At 42.6% G+C, this 22,120-nt stretch overlaps 1 protein-coding gene across 5 annotated transcripts in view; it reads right to left on the bottom strand.

Moving 5' to 3' along the window:
- Positions 1–22,120, bottom strand: part of pax5 (paired box 5) — a 49,648-nt gene that overhangs the window by 9,874 nt on the left and 17,654 nt on the right. For 3 of the 5 annotated variants that reach the window (XM_029500707.1, XM_029500715.1, XM_029500724.1), the window contains exons 3-8: positions 21,785–21,982; positions 20,965–21,029; positions 17,959–18,084; positions 11,962–12,146; positions 4,513–4,645; positions 777–878 (exon numbers count right to left, since the gene is read on the bottom strand). In XM_029500707.1, coding sequence (XP_029356567.1) covers positions 777–878; positions 4,513–4,645; positions 11,962–12,146; positions 17,959–18,084; positions 20,965–21,029; positions 21,785–21,982 — 809 coding nt within the window. The remainder of the gene's footprint in view (positions 1–776; positions 879–4,512; positions 4,646–11,961; positions 12,147–17,958; positions 18,085–20,964; positions 21,030–21,784; positions 21,983–22,120) is intronic. The other 2 variants (XM_029500734.1, XM_029500743.1) reach the window with 1 other exon arrangement.

The raw sequence follows: 22,120 nt of genomic DNA, 5'->3' as shown, positions 1-22,120 counted from the left end.
AAGAACTTGTAAACAACATTGTTTTGACTTTGTTGCTGTTGCTTTCGAGCTTTTCCCTTTATTTCTCTGCAGTTTACTTCACACTGACCGCTCTCTGTCTGTCTGTCTCTCTCTCTCTCTCAAGACTGAGAGAGGGAATAAGAGAGAGTGAGAGCGAGTGAGTGAGCAAGAATGGCAGTCCAGGATTGAAACACAAAAGCAGCGTAGAAGGCGGAGTGGAAGGGAATGAATGAATTAGTCGTGGGTCACTGGTGATTCTCATTAAAAACAAATTACTAATGTTGAGGAGGGACAGCTGTGCTACTGTGGCTGGTTTGCAATGATACACACACACCCCCCACACACACAAAACACAGGCACAAACAAACACTCACACACATATAGATGTACACAAAAACACACTCACGCCCCCCCCCCCTCCCTCCTCGGGAGCACTTCAGCCATAGTGTGGACAGACAAGAAGGAGGAAGTAGCAAAGCTAAGTATACCCCCTAAACACACTCGCACACAAAGAACCTGTACATCCATCCAGTGGGTATTGAAACAGATATAAAAGTGGAGTTACACTCCTGCTGAGAAGATGGCCATGAATGAATTTCTGTAAAGGGAAGGCAAGTACAATGGCATTTTTCATAAAACCTTTATTTATAATGAAGCACCCCCCCTCTCCTTCCCTCTCTATCCCTCTGACTCTGTGTGTATAAATCCGTGTGTGTGTGTGTGTGTGTGTGTGTGTGTGTGTGTGTGAGTGAGTGTGTGTGTATGGGTTTACTCACCAGGTACCATGCCAGTAAGGGAAGGGGTGGAATAGCTGCCCTGTCCAGTGGGGGGAACATGAGGAGGGTAGCCCGGCAGAGTGGTGCTGGCTATGTCTCGACCTTGTGTGCATACGTGCACACATGCACAAAGAGAGAGAGAGAGAGAGAGAGAGAGAGAGAGAGAGAGTCATCACTTTCATTCCTATCAATAAAATAATTAGTGTCAACACTTTCACTGATTTACTTTGATCATATTTATGCCTCCTGGCTTTATGCTGTGTGTGTGTTGCTCCTCCGTGCTGTTGTAATTGTTACTGTCCTATAGCTCAAGCGCCTTAATTGTTTCACGCTCGTTACATGTTTGCAGCACCTGACCAGAGAAATAATGTTGTACATAATGGGAATGGGATTTTGATTTATGACACTCAAATTCTAACCATCACATCAAGAGTACTGTACAGATACAATATATTTAAAAAAGACTTGAAGTCGATATATGATTGTCACATAAATTGTCATGCTTCAGTGTAGTAGCTATGAATGTGACCATGAGATCTCCAGTCTCTCTTAACTATCCCATGACAATGGCCAGATCAGAGCTGTGATTCAAAATGGCATTAGTAGTGATTCACTGATGTTAAAAGGGCACGATTGTTTCACATCATGCAGGGTCTTTGTAGAAAAATGCATACGGAAGCACATTCAGGATGATCCTCCCTCTTTTGTTTCTTCCCCCTCTCTTTGGCATCTATTAATTTACTGCCTCCCCCTCCTTTCGCCTCCCCCCTACTCCCACCTTTCCTCTTTCTGTCACTCGGTGAATAGGATATATAACTGCATTAGATTACATGACAGTGTGTCAGCCCAAATCATTTCTCTGTGTTTGCACGCAGTAGACTGTAGGAGTGTGTGGAGAGGGAGACCTCCATTCATCATCATCATAGACACGCACACACGCACAAGCACCGTTGTCCTCCTCCTCCCCTGCCACTGCACACACACATTCATCATCATCATAAACAGCTCAGATGCTAACACCATCAATCCCATTCACTTCCCCTCCACTTAACCACCACTAACTAACTGAGGGGGGGGGGGGGGGGGGGGGCGAGGAGGCACAGTGAAATTCTGAAGAAAACATAAACAACAAGGTGAAGGTAAAATAGTGTGTAGTTAAACTAAAATTAGGAGGGAGGGCTTAAGTGGAGAAAGAGGTTGTTGTGAAGGATGTTTATTTACCTTAATAAAAGTAAAACAAGAATTTTAAAAAATGCACCACAAGTAAAAGTCCTGAAGTCAGAATAGTTTTTTTTTTTTCAGCTCTAGCCACTCAAACATAAAAATGAATGAAGCTGGGTCCTTACAGTCGTACCATATTTTGCCACATTTTTAGTGAGCTAATTATAATTTTAACTAGTTAACCTTCTGTCAAATTGTGTAAAAACACTGCATAACGTTTTATAGGATGAGCATATATTTCAAATGCTAAATCCTGATCTGCAAAGTATGACAAGTCACTGAATTTCATCAAGAAATTTAGAGGTCTAAATTAGTGACTTGGGGCAAGTTAAGGGGTGAACTAAATGTATTTAGTTATTTTCCCTCACTAAGGAGTAAAGCCAGACCAATAAACTAATAAACAGAACAGGCTGATCTTTAACTTAGCTCCAGGGAAAGCGGGTCTGTGTGGGTCAAGAGCAAATATGTCATGGCAGTTTAAATTAAAGGGACCACTGAATTTATTTCTCTCTATTGTGAAGGGGAGCATCCACCCAAAAGCCCAAAAATGGCAATCTGATGGTGGAAAAAGGAAAAGTCAGGAGATTCATGGTCTTGGTCTTGGGGCAAAAAATCTGACCTAAAAGAACCTTATCAAAAATTTCTTCATGATGTGACTTCATGAGTCCATCATTACTCTTATTATTCTACTACTTATTATTACTCTTTTATTTTAACTCTCAAATATAGCAGACTTAAAAGAGAGAAGAAATTTTGTTGACATGAAACGGTGATGAAATCAAAGAAAAACTGCGCCCATGCAGTTACAAATCAATTGAGGTTCCAACATCTTGTCCTCCCATATTTCCTCCCTCTGAATACATCCCTACTTGTGTTTATCACAGATCCCTTTCTACTCCAGCCTCCTCTGTCCCTCTTCGCCTCCTCTCTCCTGTCTTGGTGTAGTAAAGTTTTTCTTGGTGTTTGACGCGACAGCAAGGCATTAGTGCAGACGGGCTACTCATCCGCTCAGGGTCAGTGCACAGGGCAAGGAGGAGAAGGAGGAGAGGGTGGAAGAGAGGAGAGATGGACTCTCTACAGCCCAACTTAGAGGGGGCAGACAGGGCCATATCCTCTGAGGTGTGTCTGTGTGTGCATCTGCCTGTGTGCGTTTATGTGTCTGTGCACGCAATGTGTTTGTTGTGCATATTGATGCCAGTTGTGTTGATGTATCTGTTCTCCACAGCTTTGCCGTAGAGGTCAACAAACAAGTACAAGTCTCCTTCGTGCTCACTTCCAGCTACAGATGAACACACATCTTCTGCCTCTCTTTCTCCCTTACCGTCTCGCTACCAAACTCTTCCATATCAAACAGCCATCAGAGCAACGCATGTCTAACCTGGAGGGATAAAGGGCGCGCTGTGTGGCCCTTTGTGTGTTTGCACTCAATGCACTGGATGAAATTCATGGGAAAATGAAAATGCCCTACAGATTTGGAAAGACCTCGGACAGGAAGATTGAGTGTGTAAATGTGGCTCTTCAGCATGTGTCCGGAGTATCAACACTTCAAGGATGCAATAACATTGCGTCAAACACACAGATGTCTGATCCCCTAGAGGGAGCTCGATTCTGAGGGAAGAGACAGGCAAGGAAATGCATGCATAATATTCAGAAAGTGTGCGCGTGAATATGAAAGTGTGTGTTTGCATGCATAAGCAGAAATGGAAATTTCATCTCTCTCTCGCTTTCTCTCTCCCTCTGTGAGTCTCTGTCTGTCTCTCAGTGAACGCAGGTAATATTCCTCAGTGTGGCTTTTTAGGGCAAAAAAAAAAAAAAGAGCCCATTCCCAGATATCCCCAAATTCCCAGCTCTATGATTCTCCTCATTACAGATGGGAATGTGGAAGCCTTGTCCAAGTGCTCCCTGGTCTGCTCTTAATTAAGCACCGCCTCTCCCACAGCCTCTAAATAGAGACAGAGGATGAGACGTGACTCTCACTTTTCCTCTAAGCCTCAACCTTTCTTTTCTTCCTTACCTTCAGGCTTCTTGCCTCTCCTGAGATCCACAGCTCGGAGCTCTTTAAACAGGTTCAATCAACTGAATGTAAATTCAGTTTTAACTACTACACATTGAACTCTCCCATGAAAACATTCTTACATGATTGTGAAATATGGAACGACACAGGCAGAATGTCTTCATCATCATTCCAGGTGCGACAGAAAAAGTCTTCATCTTCAATTGTCTACAAATTGCTCCCTCTATTATTCACCTTTTCCAGTGACCATTTCGAATCATTCAACAGCTGACTATTTGGTTTTATAGGAAATTATTAAGGCGATGAAAGCTTGAGTACTGATAAACGAATTACAGGTGGCATAAAATTGAAAAAAATAAAAAATAAAAAATGAAAGGAACCTAAATGCACACTAAAATCGTTCAATGACACATAGTAGTACACACGTCCCAGAAAGTGATACTGAAGTATTAAGTGTTGCTTGTACACCTCCGTTGTTGGTATCATGTGAGTCTTTCTTACCTGGAACTAGCGAGTAGGACTGTGGACCAGAAACACTGGCTCCCAACTCTGCCCCTGTGCCAGGATTGGCCAAACTGTTCTTCATCTCGTCAAGTCCGCCTGCTAGTGAGGCCATGGCCGAATAGTCTGACGTCTGAGAAGAAGCAAGAAGTGGAGAAAGCTCAGTAAATCCCAACAACAAAGCAAATTGTGACATCTTTGGGGGGTGACATTAATATACAACAGCGCTGGGTGATGCCTACAGCTTTGATCAGTCTTTCTGATGTATGCTGCTCCATTTCTGACATGCTTTCTCATAGCAGACAACAACGACGCTTGAATGTGAACACACACGCAAACACACAAACATACAGAAACACCTACAGCTGAGAGTTTATTGATCTGTTTACAAAGACAGGGATTTACTGTACAACCAAGTCCAACAGTCTATAACCACAAGATCAACTTCCTATTTCTCTTCATCTCTCTCAGCTTTACACACACACACACACACACACACACACACACACACACACACACACACACACACAGTCGAGGTGTTAAAACCATATAGAGAAGACGGTTTCTGAGGTTTCAAAGCAGTATCTGGTTGTTCTCTGGTTGTACTGTTTTTATTCTTGGGCAAAAACTCTAATAAAGCTTTTTAAAAATTAAGATGACAAGTTAAGTTGAAAAATGTCAAAAATAAATAAATATTACAATTATTCAGACTGTTATTGGGTTTTTTTTTCCCCAATACAATAATCTTGAATGACAGTTTAACAGTGTGTGACCTTCATAAGATCAATGGCAATTAATTAAGAGCGATAAATATACATACTTGTTAAATAGTTGAGGTGACACAAAAAGAATGGTTTATACAAAATGGAATCAAAGAATATAATTTATCGTTTTGTTTTTTTCTTTTCCTTTTTATCTGAGCTCCAGACTTCAGACATGGGTCAAAAATATGACAATTCCAAATTTTGCAAACGAGTATATATAAAATCATCCAGCAATGACAGAGCATGAATTCTGATCAACCTCAATAATTCAGATGAGAGATTGCTGTATTTATCTATATCATCCCAGTTAAAGCTTGTTCTCTCACACCCCCAAAATGAACTCAGATAGATGGATGTGTGGAAACTGTCCCCTCACCTGTGCCTGACCCCGGCACACAACAACAACCCATTCATCCTCATTGTTCTGCCACATCTTTTGTGTGTGTGTGTGTGTGTGTGTGTGTCTGATGATTTAAAGTGATGGTATTGACTGTGATGACCAACTATATATAGATTAACTACCGTAGACTCTCAGGGCCACTGTGCTCATCATGGCTAATGACCTGTGTGTGTGTCTGTGCGTGTGCATGCGTTAGGCTTTAGTAACTTTGTATTTGTTAGTGTTTGCATAATTATGCGCTATGTGAAAAAGAAAGAAACGAAGGAAAGTGAAATTTTATCTTCTCAGTCTGTGGACAAATATAATTATAAAGACGCATTAGCAGCACAAAAGGTTTGGACTAACAGCTTTTTAGTATACAGTGACTTTTCAGGCATGGCACTGTCTCCCAGGCAGCATCCACAGGTTTATGCTGACTTGCCTGGAAGGAGATAGAGAAAAGGGAGGGCACAGCTTTACCGATTCCAAAGTCATTAGAAAATAATAGGGAGTTGCTTACAGTACAGGTGAAAACTGCAAGCCACTGAAAGAATCGTGGCTGAGGTGACAAAAGCTGGACAAAGCTAACTGATTCACTCAGCGATGATGATGAGAATTTGTCTGTGTAGGTTCTTAGTCACCCGTGTCATGATACTCTTGAGTGTTTGAGATGGCTGGCTAGTTTTGTCTCTCATCTGAAAGGCTGCTTCACTCCATTGATGGAGATTTGTTCATGCATAAACTAAACACCTCTAGCTTACACATAGCTGTGTGTATATACCCAGCTCAGTATATTTAGAAGAGTCTGCAGTTTGTTCAGTTCAACAAATTGATCAACCATTTTAAGGCTTGGTCCCCATCTGTTATAAAGAGCGGGACCCCTAAACCTGAAGTGCTTGTGTTGAATGCGTATTTGAAAAGATTTACGTAACTTTTAACCAAACCGTTATTCAATGCAATTTACTTATTATATGGGTTAGTTAATCACATAATTATATAATTACTAGTGTGCTAGTGTTCGTCAAAAACATTATATACCCGAGTAGCTGTCAGTCCAGATCTTTTTGTGTTCTTCACGGACATCTGTATCTGTACTCACAAACTGAGCAGAGTATATTTCTTTCTTTCCTGCATGATATGGTTCCCATCCTTTTTTTTTTTTTTCTCTCTCTTCCTTTTTATTACTGCTGACCTGTGTGTGTATGTGTGTACACACTAATGACAGCAATCAGAATTTCCTTTAGGTGATGAGGTGAGAGTTTTGCACTGACCCTTTTAATTCCCCTGCATCTGTGTGTGTGTGTATGTGTGTGTGTTGAGGTGTAAGTGTAGGCGTGTGTTTGTGCTCACTGACCTCTTAAACACCTCTGTGCTCGTCAACACACAACACAACCACTGGACTGTGACCTGCCAAATAAGAGCTTACACCCTGTACACTGCGCACACATCTCACTTGTTCTCTCGCTCTCTCTCTCTTTAGGTTTCAGACACATTTTAAAGCACTCTTTTCTCTCTTAATATCCCCCCCGCCTCCCCTTCACACTTCATAGCTGTAGTTTTTTTTTTTTGGTCCATTCATACGTGTTACCCCTACCCCCCCCCGCCTTGGCTGCTCTGTCTTATTATAATGGTGTCTAATGTGTCCATGTATCCATGTAGATGTGGGCGAGGCAGCAGCAGCGGCAGAGAAGACGGGGTCTGCCGTGGTAATTGGCCATGATGAAGTTTGGCCAGTGAGGTGACAAGCCCGCTAAGGAAGATGGATCATTCTCATTCGGCCCCGTAAATGTTGTCAATTCCACCGCTCATACAGCACCATCAGCCCTCATCAAAGGGGAGGGACGCAGCTGCTGGGCCGGGGGACAGTGAAGGGGGGCGGGGGTGGTTGGGGTTTTTGGGAGTGTCGGTGGCAGCAGAGAAGGGAGAGTTATACAGGGTGGGTAAAAAGGTGTCTGGGGAAGTTGGAGTTGGGGCAGGAAGTCATAAGCAAGAAAAGAGGTCTCAAGTTGGAAATGACTGACAGCAGAGAGAGTGTCGGCTGAAATCGGATGCGAGGAAAGAGCGGAGCTGCTGATTCTTTAATGAAGCTATGAAGGGGCAGTTGAGGACGAGACAATCTTCTGCATAGTATTATTAACCCCTCTGCTGTGCTTTGGCACCTACTAAGTCATTACCCTGATAGATCAGTTACCCAATTAGACTTCTTGGACAGCATTTCATCCAACAGACCAACACCACTGCTGTCTCTAATGATATATTATCCTTCATATAGGCAATGATGAAGTTTGACCAGCAATTTGAATATTTTTGCATTTGTGTCATTTTCATGGAAAGCGATTATCAAAAGAAATTCAAAAAATATCAATAAGCCATATCTCTCTGTCTCTGTTTGTCTCTTTCTGTGGTTTGGTCCAAATCTCACATCAATAACAGATGAGTCCTAAATGCCCCGGTGCCACACACACACACACACACACACACACACACACACACACACGCACACACGCCCTGTTGGTTTGCTCTATTTGCATAATAGTATTTCCCCTTTTCTCCATTCCTGAAATAGCTCTGGATTTCCCAATCTCCCACTCTCTCTCCATCTCTGCACATTGTCTTGTGCGCTCCTGATGGAAAAAGGCTCGGCTATAAACAAATATTATTCCCTCAGAGGCCCACAGACTGAGACAGGGATTGTGAGGAAGGAATTCATCTGTGCTCAAACTGAGCGTGGCCTCAGTGGGGAGGATATTCATTTCCAGACGAGCCAGATTTCACCTCTTACTCTGCAGGCAGAAAAAGTTCATAAATGTTGAATGACTGATTCATTGATATTCATTTTTGAATTAAATATAATTGTATTGGCTAATGCATCTTTAGTAGATATTACCTACTACTTATATTTTCTATATTCACCTTATATCTTCTGATGATATTAAATTTTTTTTATTTTTCTTAAAATAAACTATGTCCCTACTTATTAATATATCTGTGACCATTTTTGAAGAAAAAACAAAAACTTGATTTGGACTGGCACTTATTAACTTGTTTTTAGCATGTGGTTGACAGTGATAGAGACAGAAATGAAGGGTGCATCGATCTGTTACAGGGCAGCTATTAAGGGTGCCAGTGCGCAATGTAGGTCTGTCACTGTATCCAACTTTCAGAGGCAATCACCTTTGACCTCTCTGCTCATAGCTAAGCTGTTTTGATGGGAATGACATTCTCTCTGTCCATCTGCATCACTGTGAAGCCAGTGGGGTGGGCATTTGGACCCAGGGCAGTATAAATGGGAGGGGGCTCCATCAGCCCTGCTGATTTATCACCTGGGTAATAGGAAGTGATTGAAGGGAAATTCAAATGAACTCTCTCTGACAGGCACACATGCAGACACACATATGAGCACGCACACACAAATTAATACAGGGGCTTAATGGACTACTGGGAGAGGAGGAACAAGAAAGGGAAAGGGAGATGAGATAAAAGGATGGCTTGTTAGGGATGAAAGATAAAGAGAAGGTCTGAGACAAACAGGATAGAAGAGTAACAACTGGCAACAGATAAAATAAGATTTGCTTTTTTGGAATGTGAGCAATTTTATTTTTTATCTCTTTAAGTGCAGGAAGATGAAATAATAAATGCAACTTGTGTTTCGGTGCAAAAGAGCTAAAGATAACGAGAAGCTTAAAGAAACAGCTGAAAATGCAGTATGTTAGTCAACCATTATAACCTCAAATAGAGCCAGACGCACCGTTGCTTACCTCCGTACTTGCTTTTTCTACCTTTTTCTTTCTTTCACACACACATGCACACACAATATGTTGGTCAAAGGGACCCCCACACACAGCAGCAGCAGCAACAGCAGCAGCAACAAGGCCAAGTCTATTGGGCATCTTTTAGGAATGTCAGTCACAACAGACCGTGACCCTCCTTGACCACAATGCCACTAACACTGCCTCACACACACACACACACACACACACACACACGCACACACACAGAAACCTCAGTCCGCATGCCAAAGAGGCAGAGCTGTAGCTGTCAGTGTGTCAGTGTTAAGGGTATGACTGTCAATCATTCCCTCTGGGAAAAGGGGGGGGGGCAGTGGTTGATTAGACAGGATGAGAGAAAGGAGCAGAAGGAAAGGGAGAGATAGTGATGTGTGTCTGTATGTGAGGGAAAGCAAAAGAAGGACAGAGCGCGAGAGGGTGAGAGACAGAGAGAGAGAGTGCATCTCTTTGTAATGCAGTTCCTAAAGCCAGTTTGACCCCAGTGCGACCCAGAGTGTAAAGCCCCCATCTCCAACCCTGACCCCAGTGGCTTGACCAGGCTCAGAGAGGACATTGACCTATGAATCATGGGTATTATAGTCTCAAGTCGTAGTCTATAGAGCTACTACAGCCAATCCCTGTCGACCTCTCGCCCTGTGACACTCTACTCTCCTTGTCCGTCAGAAGGAAGTGAATAGGCTAAGAAGCCAAACTCTGCCTTAAAGGTCTAAGGCTGTAGCCTGTCTGCACTTTCATTTACTACTGCTCAACAATCAACTATTTATCCTCTTGCCCTTGACATTGACTAGATAAATAAAACCATAGGGATATCCTTAAATGCTGTGGAAACAGAAGTGTCATTTTGAGACAATGGCAATATATTTCCTTAATTCCAACTGGAAGGCTACAGATCAGAAGACATTTGGGAAAATGTAGAGAGAATACAAATGTTCACTTGTTGTTGTTTTGTTATGCAGCGTGCTACTTACTCCTTTCAATTCCACTCAGATTTATATTAACTTACTGCTGGGAAAGGGCGGGAGGTCAATTTAGATGCAATATTAAGACACACAGACACGCCGTTTCTCGCCCTTGTTTTCTCATCTTTTCCCCTCTCGCATTCAAAGAGCACACACATATGCACATTCCCAAGATGCATCAGCATGTGGATAGCACTATTGATGTCCCTGAGCAGCAGGAAGTGAGGTCATAATAGGAGTCAGGTCAATACGCTCATTAACCCCTGCAGTGTGTCTAGATTATAGGAACATCAATAGGCCAGGCCTGACTGGGCCTCTATGCAACTGAAACATTGTCGATCAGAGCACACATCAAACACAACAGTCTCGTCAGCCTTTTAGAGAAGACCTGACCTACTGCTGATATTCTCACAACACAAATGAACAACAGACTTAAGAAATAAAAACATACATTAGCATTAATGCTTTGAAAATTTCATAATCACCAGAATCCTAGCTTGTTGTGCATTGTGACTAATTTCATCAGGATTGGCATGGCATGGCAAGGCATAGCAGGCACGACAGGCTTTTAGCTGAAAGCAGTGAAAAGCATTTCGTATTGCAGTTAGATGAAGCAAACTGATGTTGACTTGCAAATATGATCAGACAGTTTTGCTATATATATCTCTGGGTCAGTCTGAATAATTTTTAAGAAGCTTCTAGATGAGACAATTGATTAACTCAGTGTGGTCCAGAACCTCAGCATCACGGACATAGGATTTTACTCGCTGATACCTAAAATGTCCAAATAATTTTTTCACAAGTATAGACAAATATGCACGTATTATATTTGGCGACTGTAGAGCCAAACATCATAGTGGTGATAATAACTATTTACTCTGGACGGGCAGAAGAATTGGCATCTTGTTCTGGCTAGAAAGTCGCTATTTAAAGGATATGGAAGGCAAGGTCATATTTTTTGTTACTGTCAGCAAAACCTTTGAAAAGACAAACCTATTTAGTTGTTATAGGGCCTGTCCGTACATTTTGACTTATTTGACTCCAGAAGCATTGGATCCTACTGAAAATGCAATTCTGTAGTTTTGCAGTTTTCTATTTATTCATCTAGCTTTGGCTAGATTGACAGTACTTTGGTGTCTATGTGGGATTTGTCATTGTAAGCAAGTACATTGCTTAAATATGTATATGTATATATATATTAACTGAGAAAACTAAGACTGCTACATGACCGCCAAGCTTCATCTAACTATTAGGAATCATAACATCCCTATAAAGGTTTTAAGCGAAGCCTGACTACACAAACATGTTTAAGCACTTGGCTAGACTCAATATGGGGCAGTGCGGTGGCAAGCGGGATGTGTGGTTGGTTAAAGGCACATCCAGTTAGCTGTGGGGAAGTGAGCCAAGACGCAGTGCTTTGTTTGGTGGCCAGTGCGGTTTCTTGAGTTTTTTCTTCCACTTTAGCCTCATTTTCATAAGAACAGCCTGAATTCTTTCAACCCTCAAACTATTCCCAAACTTAGCCTCAGCCCAGAGCCTGCACGATGCCCCGCCCTTACCTTGCCAGAGTCAGGGCTCACATAGAGGTCAGAGCTGGATTGGATTGGACAGGGTGGCTGTCTGTCAAACAGGCGGTCCAGTACCTCGATCTGCTGCGGTGAGAACAGCTCTCCTCTCATCTGCTTCCTGAGGAAGTCCCGCCCACTGTGGCCATGCCCATTGGCCAGTGGTGACTCCTGCAAACCTAAACAGAGAACACAAGGAAATACGTGCGGTTAGAGAGATTATAAATTGGGGATATTTAGTGGGGGATAGAGAAAAGTGAAAGGAGAATGAGAAGAAGTTTTAAGAGGTGTTTCTTCGTCTGGTGTGTTTGACAGAAAGATAAACAGAACAGAGTGTGATGATGGAGAGAAGGGAGGAGTCAAGACATGGGTGGATGAAGTGAATCACTGAGGCAGATGTGGAGAGAGAAGTTAGACTGAAGAATACGCTCAGATAAACACCATTGAGCTGATTTAGGACCAAGCGACTTCATAGATTGTGAAGACTGCAAGAAATTGCTATACAAATGCAATCCATTACCAAGCATGCGCTGTCTCTGCTTGATCTTTCAGAAGCACACTCTTGCCTTTCATATATGCGCACCTCTCCGTCTCCCTTGTCATATCACACATACACACACAGGCACACAAATATTTATTGCTGTGGTATCAGTATTAGACTCTGAGCTCTCGTATCCTGCGGTTATTGCAAGGCTGAGGGACTGAACGAGACAATTATAAGAACTCTGAAGAGTCGCGGGCCACAAATGATTAGAAAAGAGAGAACGAGAGAAAAAGATAAAGAGAAAAAGGTGATGATGGTGAAAATCCCCTGCTATACAGCCAATTCATCGCTCCAAACCGTTCCTGAGAGCCTATTTTAGTCCTTGGGGTCACTGTGCGTTTGGTGTGAGCGCAAGTGTGTGTATGTGTGTGAGTGTGTGTCCAACGGCAGGGATAGTGATATGACAGGCAGGTGGAGAGGGGGAAGGGGCTTAAAATATATATTTTTTCCATCTGGACTGGGAATACAGATCCATTTGTGCCAGACTGTGGTGCAAAAGAAGAAACAAAGAATGCTGTAGCAGCAAAGAAAGAAAGAAGAGCTTGGGTTTTTATGGGCACTTGTGAAAATGTAAATATATCTTCTCTTGTAACACACTGATAAATTCAGGTCTAATTTTTTATTAGGCCAGAATTTCTTTTATTTATCATAGTATTTTATTCTCCAAAGGAAATGCTGAGCTCTAGAAGTGGTGTTGTTGCTTCGAGAGCTAGTGCCTTATCCCCCGTTATGGAATGAAATCAAATTAAGCTTTCCCTTATTCATTGCCACAGTATCTTCCTGACCTTAACAGAGCAATTTGACACTGTAACAGTTCAGTCACCACAGATTCATGTGTGTTTTGATTTTGACCACAACACTATGCAAACACATAACCACACAGTTTTTTTTTTTATAGTTTATGACACATACTAATGTGTCATAGCATTACTGTAATACTACTGAAGTTGGTTGAAAATTAGTTTTTGCGCCATTTTGGTTGGTAACATTTTAAAGGCAACGTCTGTGTGAACTAAATCGTGGTGTTTGTATATAATGATAAATGTAGGCTTGGCACATTTAATTTCAAGACTTCAAGTAAAGTAAATCATAAGACTGTATCCAGCTGCTCAAGAAAAAAAAAAAAAAAAAAAAAAAAAAGCCCTTCACACCACCTGCCCAGACCTTTTCAGCACACAAAACCTTTTTCACTCACTCTCTTACAAACATACCGCTTGATCATAATCTCAGTTCACTTCTAGAGTCAAAAACACACACACAACTCACACACTGATATACAGATGCTCGAAGCGTCAGTGTATGGTCCAGGTCTCTGGTGACAGACCAATCAGGGGGGAGATAAAGCCAGTATGATGCTTTAGCCTGGTAACCCACTGCGACCCGTTTAATCCCACCGGCCAGTCCCCATGATGGAATTCAATTGATCAATCATGTAGCTCTGATGGCACCATTTCAGCCAGCTTATTGCTTTCTGCTGTCTCTCTGCACGCACACGCACACGCACGCACCCACGCACACACTTAGAGACTGACCAAACCTGACACAGTGCCCTCAAAGAACCAAAGAAAAACAGAGCAAAGGGAAGGTAGACGCTACTATATACCTACCTACTACTATGCTATCCAGTCATCTCTTCAAATGCATGTGTGTGGATGTGTGTGCACGTCTTGGTGCGGGTGTGGGTGTGTGTGTGTGTCTTGGTGTGGTGTGGGTGTGGATAGGTGGGTGGGTAGCTTGATATCCGGCTGGTCTCATTGTATCAATGGATGGGTAAAGAAACTCATTGCCGTGACGGGTTAAATCCTATTCACTGACGGATACACACACACACACACACACACACACACACACACACAGCTGCCTCTATCTCTGTGAGTCAGTCTCAGAAGGGAAGAGCTTCTCTTCCCTCTTTTTCAGAGCAGAACAAAACAAACAATGAACGCTTATTGTTCTCTCCTTTTTGCCTTTTTCCTCTCTCTTCCGCCTTTCTCTGTCTCTCTCCTTTACTCGCTCGCTCTCTCCCTCTTAGTTATCTCTCTCATTCTCCAACAACCCAAGTAAAGCTGAATTATTAAATTCAAATACCAGAGTTGGGTGGGTTGTGTGGTGTTTTCATACATATTGCGGGTGTGTGCTTGGTGGGACATGAGCAATGTCCATCATTTTGGATTTGAAATAGATCATCATTGCGATAGGACGAGAGAGAAGGAGTGTTGTCCCATGTTGACTTCAGAGATCAAAGTTGTCAAGGGCAGGAGGCACTAAGAGGAACTCTCCTCCCTCCTCCCCTCCATCCTCCACCTCATCCTTACTGCCAGCATCTTTTATCTGGTAAGCTGCTGCATGTCACAGTGGATGCACAAGGGGGTGAGAGGTCAACTTGGTATTCTGGGTAATGCCATTGACATTATTTCTTCCTTCACGCAAAATCCAGATTTGAACAATCACTACATATGATTTTCCTTCAACAGCACTGATTTCCAGTGCTACTACCCCACACACTCATGCATCCCCTTCAATAACGGGCACCACCTGTTCTGTACATGCACATGCACATGTACAGAACACCCCCCCCCCCCCCCCCCCCCACCCCCACCCCACACACACACACACATTCCTGTGTGTAAAAGAATAGGTTAAGATACAATAGTCCCCTTTTGGCCCCACAAGTCAAGTTCTTCCATTCACGACCATTCATCTACATTCTGTCCCCGGTCAGACCCCCACTTCCCCTCTCTTTGGCTGGGGGCACAGGTCACCACAGGGCTTTACCCCCACACACTCCTGCTGCCGACATGCACACAGGCACACACATGCTCCTGATCCCGCCTTTCTGTGTTCCCATCACTTGCACAGCTGCTGTTTCGATTCTTATACGGAATATAAAAGATTCCCTGCAGCATATCATGACACAATATGACAAGAATAATAATAATAATAATAAGAATAACTTCAAAAGATGGCAAATATATGACAGGACACTTGCATCTTGCTAGAGGAAACTTTACTTGTGGCTTGAACCTCTTCATCATCAAAGAACATACATTCTTAAAAACATTTCTCAGAATCAATCAAAATCAAGACCTTAAGTGATTTTTTTTTCCACCGGAGTACCAACCATTGTTATTCATTTGTTTTATGGAAACAACCTCACTTTCATGCTTTTAAATTCTTTGGTTCATACATATAAGGTCAAGTTTTTGAAGCTTTGTCTGATGCGCTGAGGTCTGTGAAGGACTCTGAGGTTCACTGTGACTGTCTCATTAGTGTATATGGAAGATATTCTGTGCATGGAGACAGATATTACCAAAGTCAACAAGAGAAGGCTGTGATCATTGGCCTTGCGTGTGTGATGTCTTTCTCCTTCTGTGTGTACAAATGTCCACACAGTGAAACATGTGTGTGTGAGTGTGAGTGCGTGTGCGTGTGCGTGTGTGTGCGAGAGAGAGAGAGAGAGAGAGCAGGAGAAGATCACATATTGTGTGTTTGTGTATGTGTTTGTCTGTCCATGTCAGTGCATGCTGTTCCCCCTGTCGCCCCTTGCTGTGTGTGTGTGTCATTATCCAGCGGGGGCTGCTCTAATGGAAGCTGTGATTAGCAATGCTGTTAATTAGACCACAGAGCCAACCGCCAGACCTCTGCCACAGAAAAACTACAGATAAAAAACACACAGGCAAAACGTGATGTGAACCAACACGATGCTCAAATAATGCTTTCTGGATGCTCCACTGAAACGTGAAGTGATACATTGTACATCGCACATTGTACAAGGTCCAGTCATTGTATGACAGAAAGAGATCACACATGTAGCACAACAGCGTGGCGCGTCATGCACATAAAGAAACAAAGTGAAGTAATAATGCCGCTAATTACATTAGAGCTTCTACATTAAATACAGATCCAACCACAAAGTCTCAGCCACAGACTCAAGGGACACTCTTGTCTAATCATACATGAAACCTTTACTCTTGTCATATATATATATATAGCTTTATGTGGAAATGAAACACAGACCCATGTCAGAGCAGTGATTTTGACAGAGGTAGCTAATAATCCCGGTCAGCCATGTCAGTGAACCAGTAGGTATGATAGCAGCAAGAACAGCTTAAGGAAACGGAGCCATAATTGATGTTATTAGTTATACCTGTGCAGCTCATCCTATAGAAAGTATGCTTTGAAAAGAACAAGGTCATTGTGAAAGAGATGACTTTATTAAAAGGAAATGAAAACCATACGGAAAACGTGATGGAGCGGTAGTATTTGTTATGTGGCGATTAAACTTGGGAGCGTTATAATTTTTAGTTTTTACAGAGCTGACGTTTCAGTACAGCTGAAGCTTCAGTGGATGCTTGTTGCTTTCTATGTGTGTGTGTGTGTGTGTGTGTGTGTGTGTGTGTGTGTGTGGCTGGAATTTTCTGCAGAGTCAGTTTCAATTGTTTTTTTTTGGGGGGGGGGGGGGAGTTATGTTTTTCTTCATACACTGACTTTTTCCCCCTGTCAAGCATAAAAACCTTTTGCAATATTTTGGCTTTCTGTGCAATTTTCAGCACCTCTACCTTTTTTGTGCATTGATGTATGCTTGTATGCGTGCAAGTGTGCGTTCATTCACGTGGTGTGTCTAACATTTTTGTGGTTTGTTGTGGATAAGTGGGCTGTATGGGAGAATTTCAAGCTCTCGGTACACCTGGGAATCATCGTGGAACCTGCTGGAATGCCTTAGAAATTCCATCAGCAGTGGGAAAAGGACCACTTACTGTATCTCTGCGTGTGTGTGTCTGTGTGTGTGCATCTGTGTGAGAATGAGAAAAAGAGCGAGAAATAGCCCCTAGTGGCGTTCTGTCACCCCCCTCCTTGCTCCGACATCTGGTCTTGTCTCATTTACCGTAGGAGACTGTCTGTGTGATGGCTTTTTAATGCCACTGACACCGCCACGTACACACTCACACACTCTCATCATACACACATGTATGCACACAACACCCACTGACGTATACATACAGTTCTTTTGAGACACCGCCTTATGTGCGCACATGCACATACTAACACCTCCATTAACATGTATACAACATTGATCCAGTACGACAGTGTGTATGATCAATAGCGCATGCATAAAACTAACTTCTCTGGGTGCTCTCCTGTGTGAAGCACTGTTAGTTAACAGGTTTCTGAATGAAGATGTTTGGTTTAAAACTCCCATATGATTCACACAGACACACACAACAACAACAACAAACTTGCATACGTCATTGATCCTCATGTGTTCAACCCATTCCATGTGTAGAGAGGTGGATCCCGAGACTGTTATTATCTCTGTATGTTGTATATTTATGTACACATTGGAACTGCATATATGGAAACTCACCAACTTTATATTTACTCTATAAAATACAATGATTTTCAAAGAAACACAAAGGCAGTTGGACACACAAACACACTCTGGTACTCACCTTCGTCCCTCTTCCTCTTGCCCACATCAGCAGCTGAACTGATACCCAGAATGCCACTGATGGAGTATGAGGAGCCAGCCGAGTCGCTGGTCACTGCTGACACCTGGGTGGCCGCCACAGACGTCGCTGCAAACAGATCGAATGACAACAGAGACAGTTTGAATTGAGAAATCAGTCAGCAGGCAATAGAGAAAATTGACTTTTTTATGACAAAAAGCAAGTTCTTTATCATTTCTTCAGAAGCCTTTTGTGGGAATTTCATAAACTATCACAAAATATAAAATAGTGAAACAACAAGGTTCCGGTACTGAAGCCTGAATGATCTCTGCTGCAAGTAAATTTTCCACTTGTTGTTTTGTTTGTCTCAATAATAGAAGAAATGCTTTCAAAAGCATATGAAGAACTACAAAACTGAGGGAAAATCTTTAAATGAAATTATTATAAGTACTTACAGTAAAAACTATAAAAGGAGCTACTCTTGGCTATTAATTGGAGGGTAGCAGCATTATTGCATTTCAGCATTATGTACTGTTTAAACACCCCAAAATCTTCTTTCCAAATACTGATATAATGTCATGTTAAGATATTGACAGAATATAGATACAGTATGGAGCCAGAGAGAACTATCAAGGGAAGACAGGTTGTATGGCTGTCCTTTGATATTCCGTAGGCAACAGACATCTGTTGTTCTGTACCTTTTACTTAAAAAGCCATATTTATATTATTTACTTGTGTAACCTTAACAACCTACATGTCTTATAAACCCAACATAGACGTGCTTTAATCCTTCACCAGGGTGCACTGACTAAACTGAAGCCAGAGGAAGAGCCACAAAGGACAGAAGTCTGTCTGTATTTTGCTCCTCGTTGTCTCTCCCTGTAATCTTCCCCCTGGAGGAGACAAGTTCTTCGCTGGGCGACATAGCAACATACTTGTCACTGCTTCAGTGACACATACACACACGCACGCACGCACACACAGACAAACACGCGCACACACCGAAACATAGTCCCTCGCTCCTCCTTCGTCCCTTATCTGTGCCCCTGTGCACGGACGTGGGGCTGAGTGACAGTATGGTATCCCAGGAGGGACAGAAAGGTGTGGAGACAGACATCCTAATCCTCTCTCCCAGCAGACCCCCAAACACAGAAAGACAAGACCGGAAAGGGGAAATGAAAAAAGAAAAACAACAAATCAGAGGATCAAGGTCCCTTCCAGCCGTTACCGCTTTGCTAACAACATGGAGAGTATAATGAATGCATATCCCTCCTTTTCCCCATCACTTGATTTAGCACTTCAATTATCTGATTTTCCTTTCTCTTTCTTTTCAGTCTTTTTTTTTTTTTTATCAGAATGTAACGCTTTTATTCTGCAAATCCAAATGTTCAATTTTCCGCCTGGGAGTGGGACCCATTTATCTGTGTAATCTGTAAGCGTGCATGTGTGTGCGCATGTGTGTGTACATGTGTGTGCATGCATTTCGCTGGGTCTAGGTGTTTATGTCTGTGGGTGTATGTGTGCGTCTGCTAAAAGGCAGGAGTCAGGGAGCAGTGTGTGTGAAATTAATTTAGATTAATAGACAATGTGCGATTATGAAGATATGAGAGACACTGAAACACAATCCACTGCAGGACAAAGTGAGAAGGAGTGGGAGGGGGGCAGCTCTCATATAAAAGCTGTTTGTACATGGAGATATTCATCAAATAAAAAATAGTTATGTGCCAGTCATAGCTGTAATAGATATTACTGCCTCAGATTGCAACATGATTACAAACGACAAACGAACATTCAAACCTTGTTAGTCTGATGATGATGTGTCTTTTGTTTCCATTCATTCAGTAACAATGTTCCTTTTAGGATTTCCTGAGTTTGTACATGAGAGGACGAATAATGTTGAGACTTCGATTGAAAATTGTTTACAATGTCACTTTAGCACCTTAGTGACAAAGTTACACATAAGCTTGTCATTGTTGCTCCTATATTCTGATTTCCTTAGAGCTCAATTTTCAATGCCATCGCAAAACATGGCAAAATATCTCATCCACAAGGTAGCAACAACGTTTTGCGGCCCTGGTATGTGAACACACCTTAATGTAGGATTATGAACCCTCTAAGTTTTGAGCCCCTCTCAAAGACATTGTTTGTAAAAATGCAGGACCTGCAGTTGTAGTTATGCAAGTGATTTAGCTTAAAATTTTAATTAAAAGCCCCAGTGCATATGAACGTCTGTGGCCTGTGGGGGTCTAGGACCACAGCCCACTTTTCCAAAATTCAGGAATATTCTGAGTCCTGATGTCGAACTACCCAGACCTTTCATTGCTCATTAGTTTTATTTTGCTGGGATTACAGAGCTGGGTCCGTCTTCTGAAGAGAGGTGTGAAAAAAAGACTGGATACATTACTGCAACAGCTTCTTTCACAAATACAGTCTTCCCACATACCTTCATTCTTACGTTTTATTGTGTTGGAAGACTGTATATATCTTTGTATAACTGTATATTTATTGAAGCTGAGGAAGGACATCTCCCTGAAATATTCCTGCTTCTCTTTTTTTTTCGCTAATGGTTTTGGACTTCGGAACATCTTGGTGGAGTGCAGATTTAAGATGCTGAATATCTTGCTGGATGTCATTTTTACATGTCAGCCATGGCAACATGACAGCAAGGATGAAAGGTAATGAACTATATTTACTGATAACTCCCTCTGGTCATCACACACAACTGAGTTTGCCAGTAACGCTGGTACAGAGTAAGATACAAATGTCCTTACAAATCGAGATGGACAAAGGTATTCCTAAATCCCATTAACTGGCATTCATTTTGGAACATGTCCATTAAAGCGTTGAAGCGATGAACTTTGTGGCACACCAGATTTCACATTGTATTCTTGCAGAATTTTGCTGTGAATTTCAACTCCTCTCCGCTCCTGAGAGACTCGCCCAAAGACGTCTCCTCTGTGAAAAATTTGCTTTGACAGTTTGAGACAGGATTTTACAGCAGCGACCTACCTAAATTGTGAGCCGACACTGAGCCCGTTTGGCCTGGCTGCTGCTGAACCTTAGTCCGAATGATCCTGTAGAAGAGAGGAGATATTACAGTGTGTGTCAACTGATCGTCTGATTGTGTTCGTGTGTGTGAGTAAGAGATGGAGAGAGAGATGGAGAGAGAGAGGATTTTGAATGACAGAGAGAACATGACCATCGTGGGAGTGCAAAGCTGTGCGTGTGTATGTGTGACAGATAGTGTGTTAGTGTGAGTGTGTTTGTGTGTGTGAAGTGGCTGAGGCAGGCTGACATGGCAGAGGGGCCTCACACTTCCTGCTTGGCTGCTCATGCAAGCCTTTTTCTCCCCTCTTTCCTTCCCTTTCTTTTCCTTTCCTCCCATTTTCCCTCTCCTCTCCTCTCCTTTCCTTCTTCTCCCTTTCTTTCCTTTCCTTTTGTGTCTGTTTCTTTCCTTACTCCCACACACCTTCCTTCCCTTTTGTCTGCCTCTTTTGCTCACTCCTTCTCTCTCTTATTTCACCATCCCTGCCTATCTCTCTGCCCCTGTGCTCAGGGGAAAGGGTTGTCATTGTACCGTCGTGTTGAACCACTGAGCTGCAGCCACTTCATACATATGGAGACTGGGGCCTCTTTGCTATTCTCTTTCCCACTCCCAGACACACACACACACACACACACACACACACACACATAAAACAGTATTATAGCACTCTGTGCTCTACCTACATTTAGTACCTGTCGCTATTATAAGTTGATAGTCAAGCATGCACACACACACACACACACACACACACACACACACACACACACACACAGAGCATAATACCTGTTGATGGAGCTGACGCTGGGGACGCTGTCATTGTCACACACTCTCTCAGCCAGTAGCCTGTCACGGATCTCCCAGGCAAACATGGTGGGGTTTTGGCGTTTGTAATCTGCGATCTTGTCGACCACTTTGGGTGTAGCAACCTTTGGTTTGGATCCCCCAATTACCCCGGGGCGGATACTGCCAGTTTCATAGTACCTGCCAATCAAAGCAATGAGAGGTGCTCATGTAGGTCATAGGGAATGGCACAGGAAGTTCTAGTAACAGTAAAGGAAGTTTTACTCCAACACCGATGTAAGGTGAAACCTGTGAATCCAAACTCGTTTGTCATTCTAA

This window comes from Echeneis naucrates, chromosome 1 (genome assembly GCF_900963305.1).
Source record: "Echeneis naucrates chromosome 1, fEcheNa1.1, whole genome shotgun sequence".
In the NCBI taxonomy this organism is placed as follows: Eukaryota; Metazoa; Chordata; class Actinopteri; order Carangiformes; family Echeneidae; genus Echeneis; species Echeneis naucrates.
Note: the sequence above shows the minus strand (reverse complement) of the source record. Positions and strands in the feature narration are given on the sequence as shown.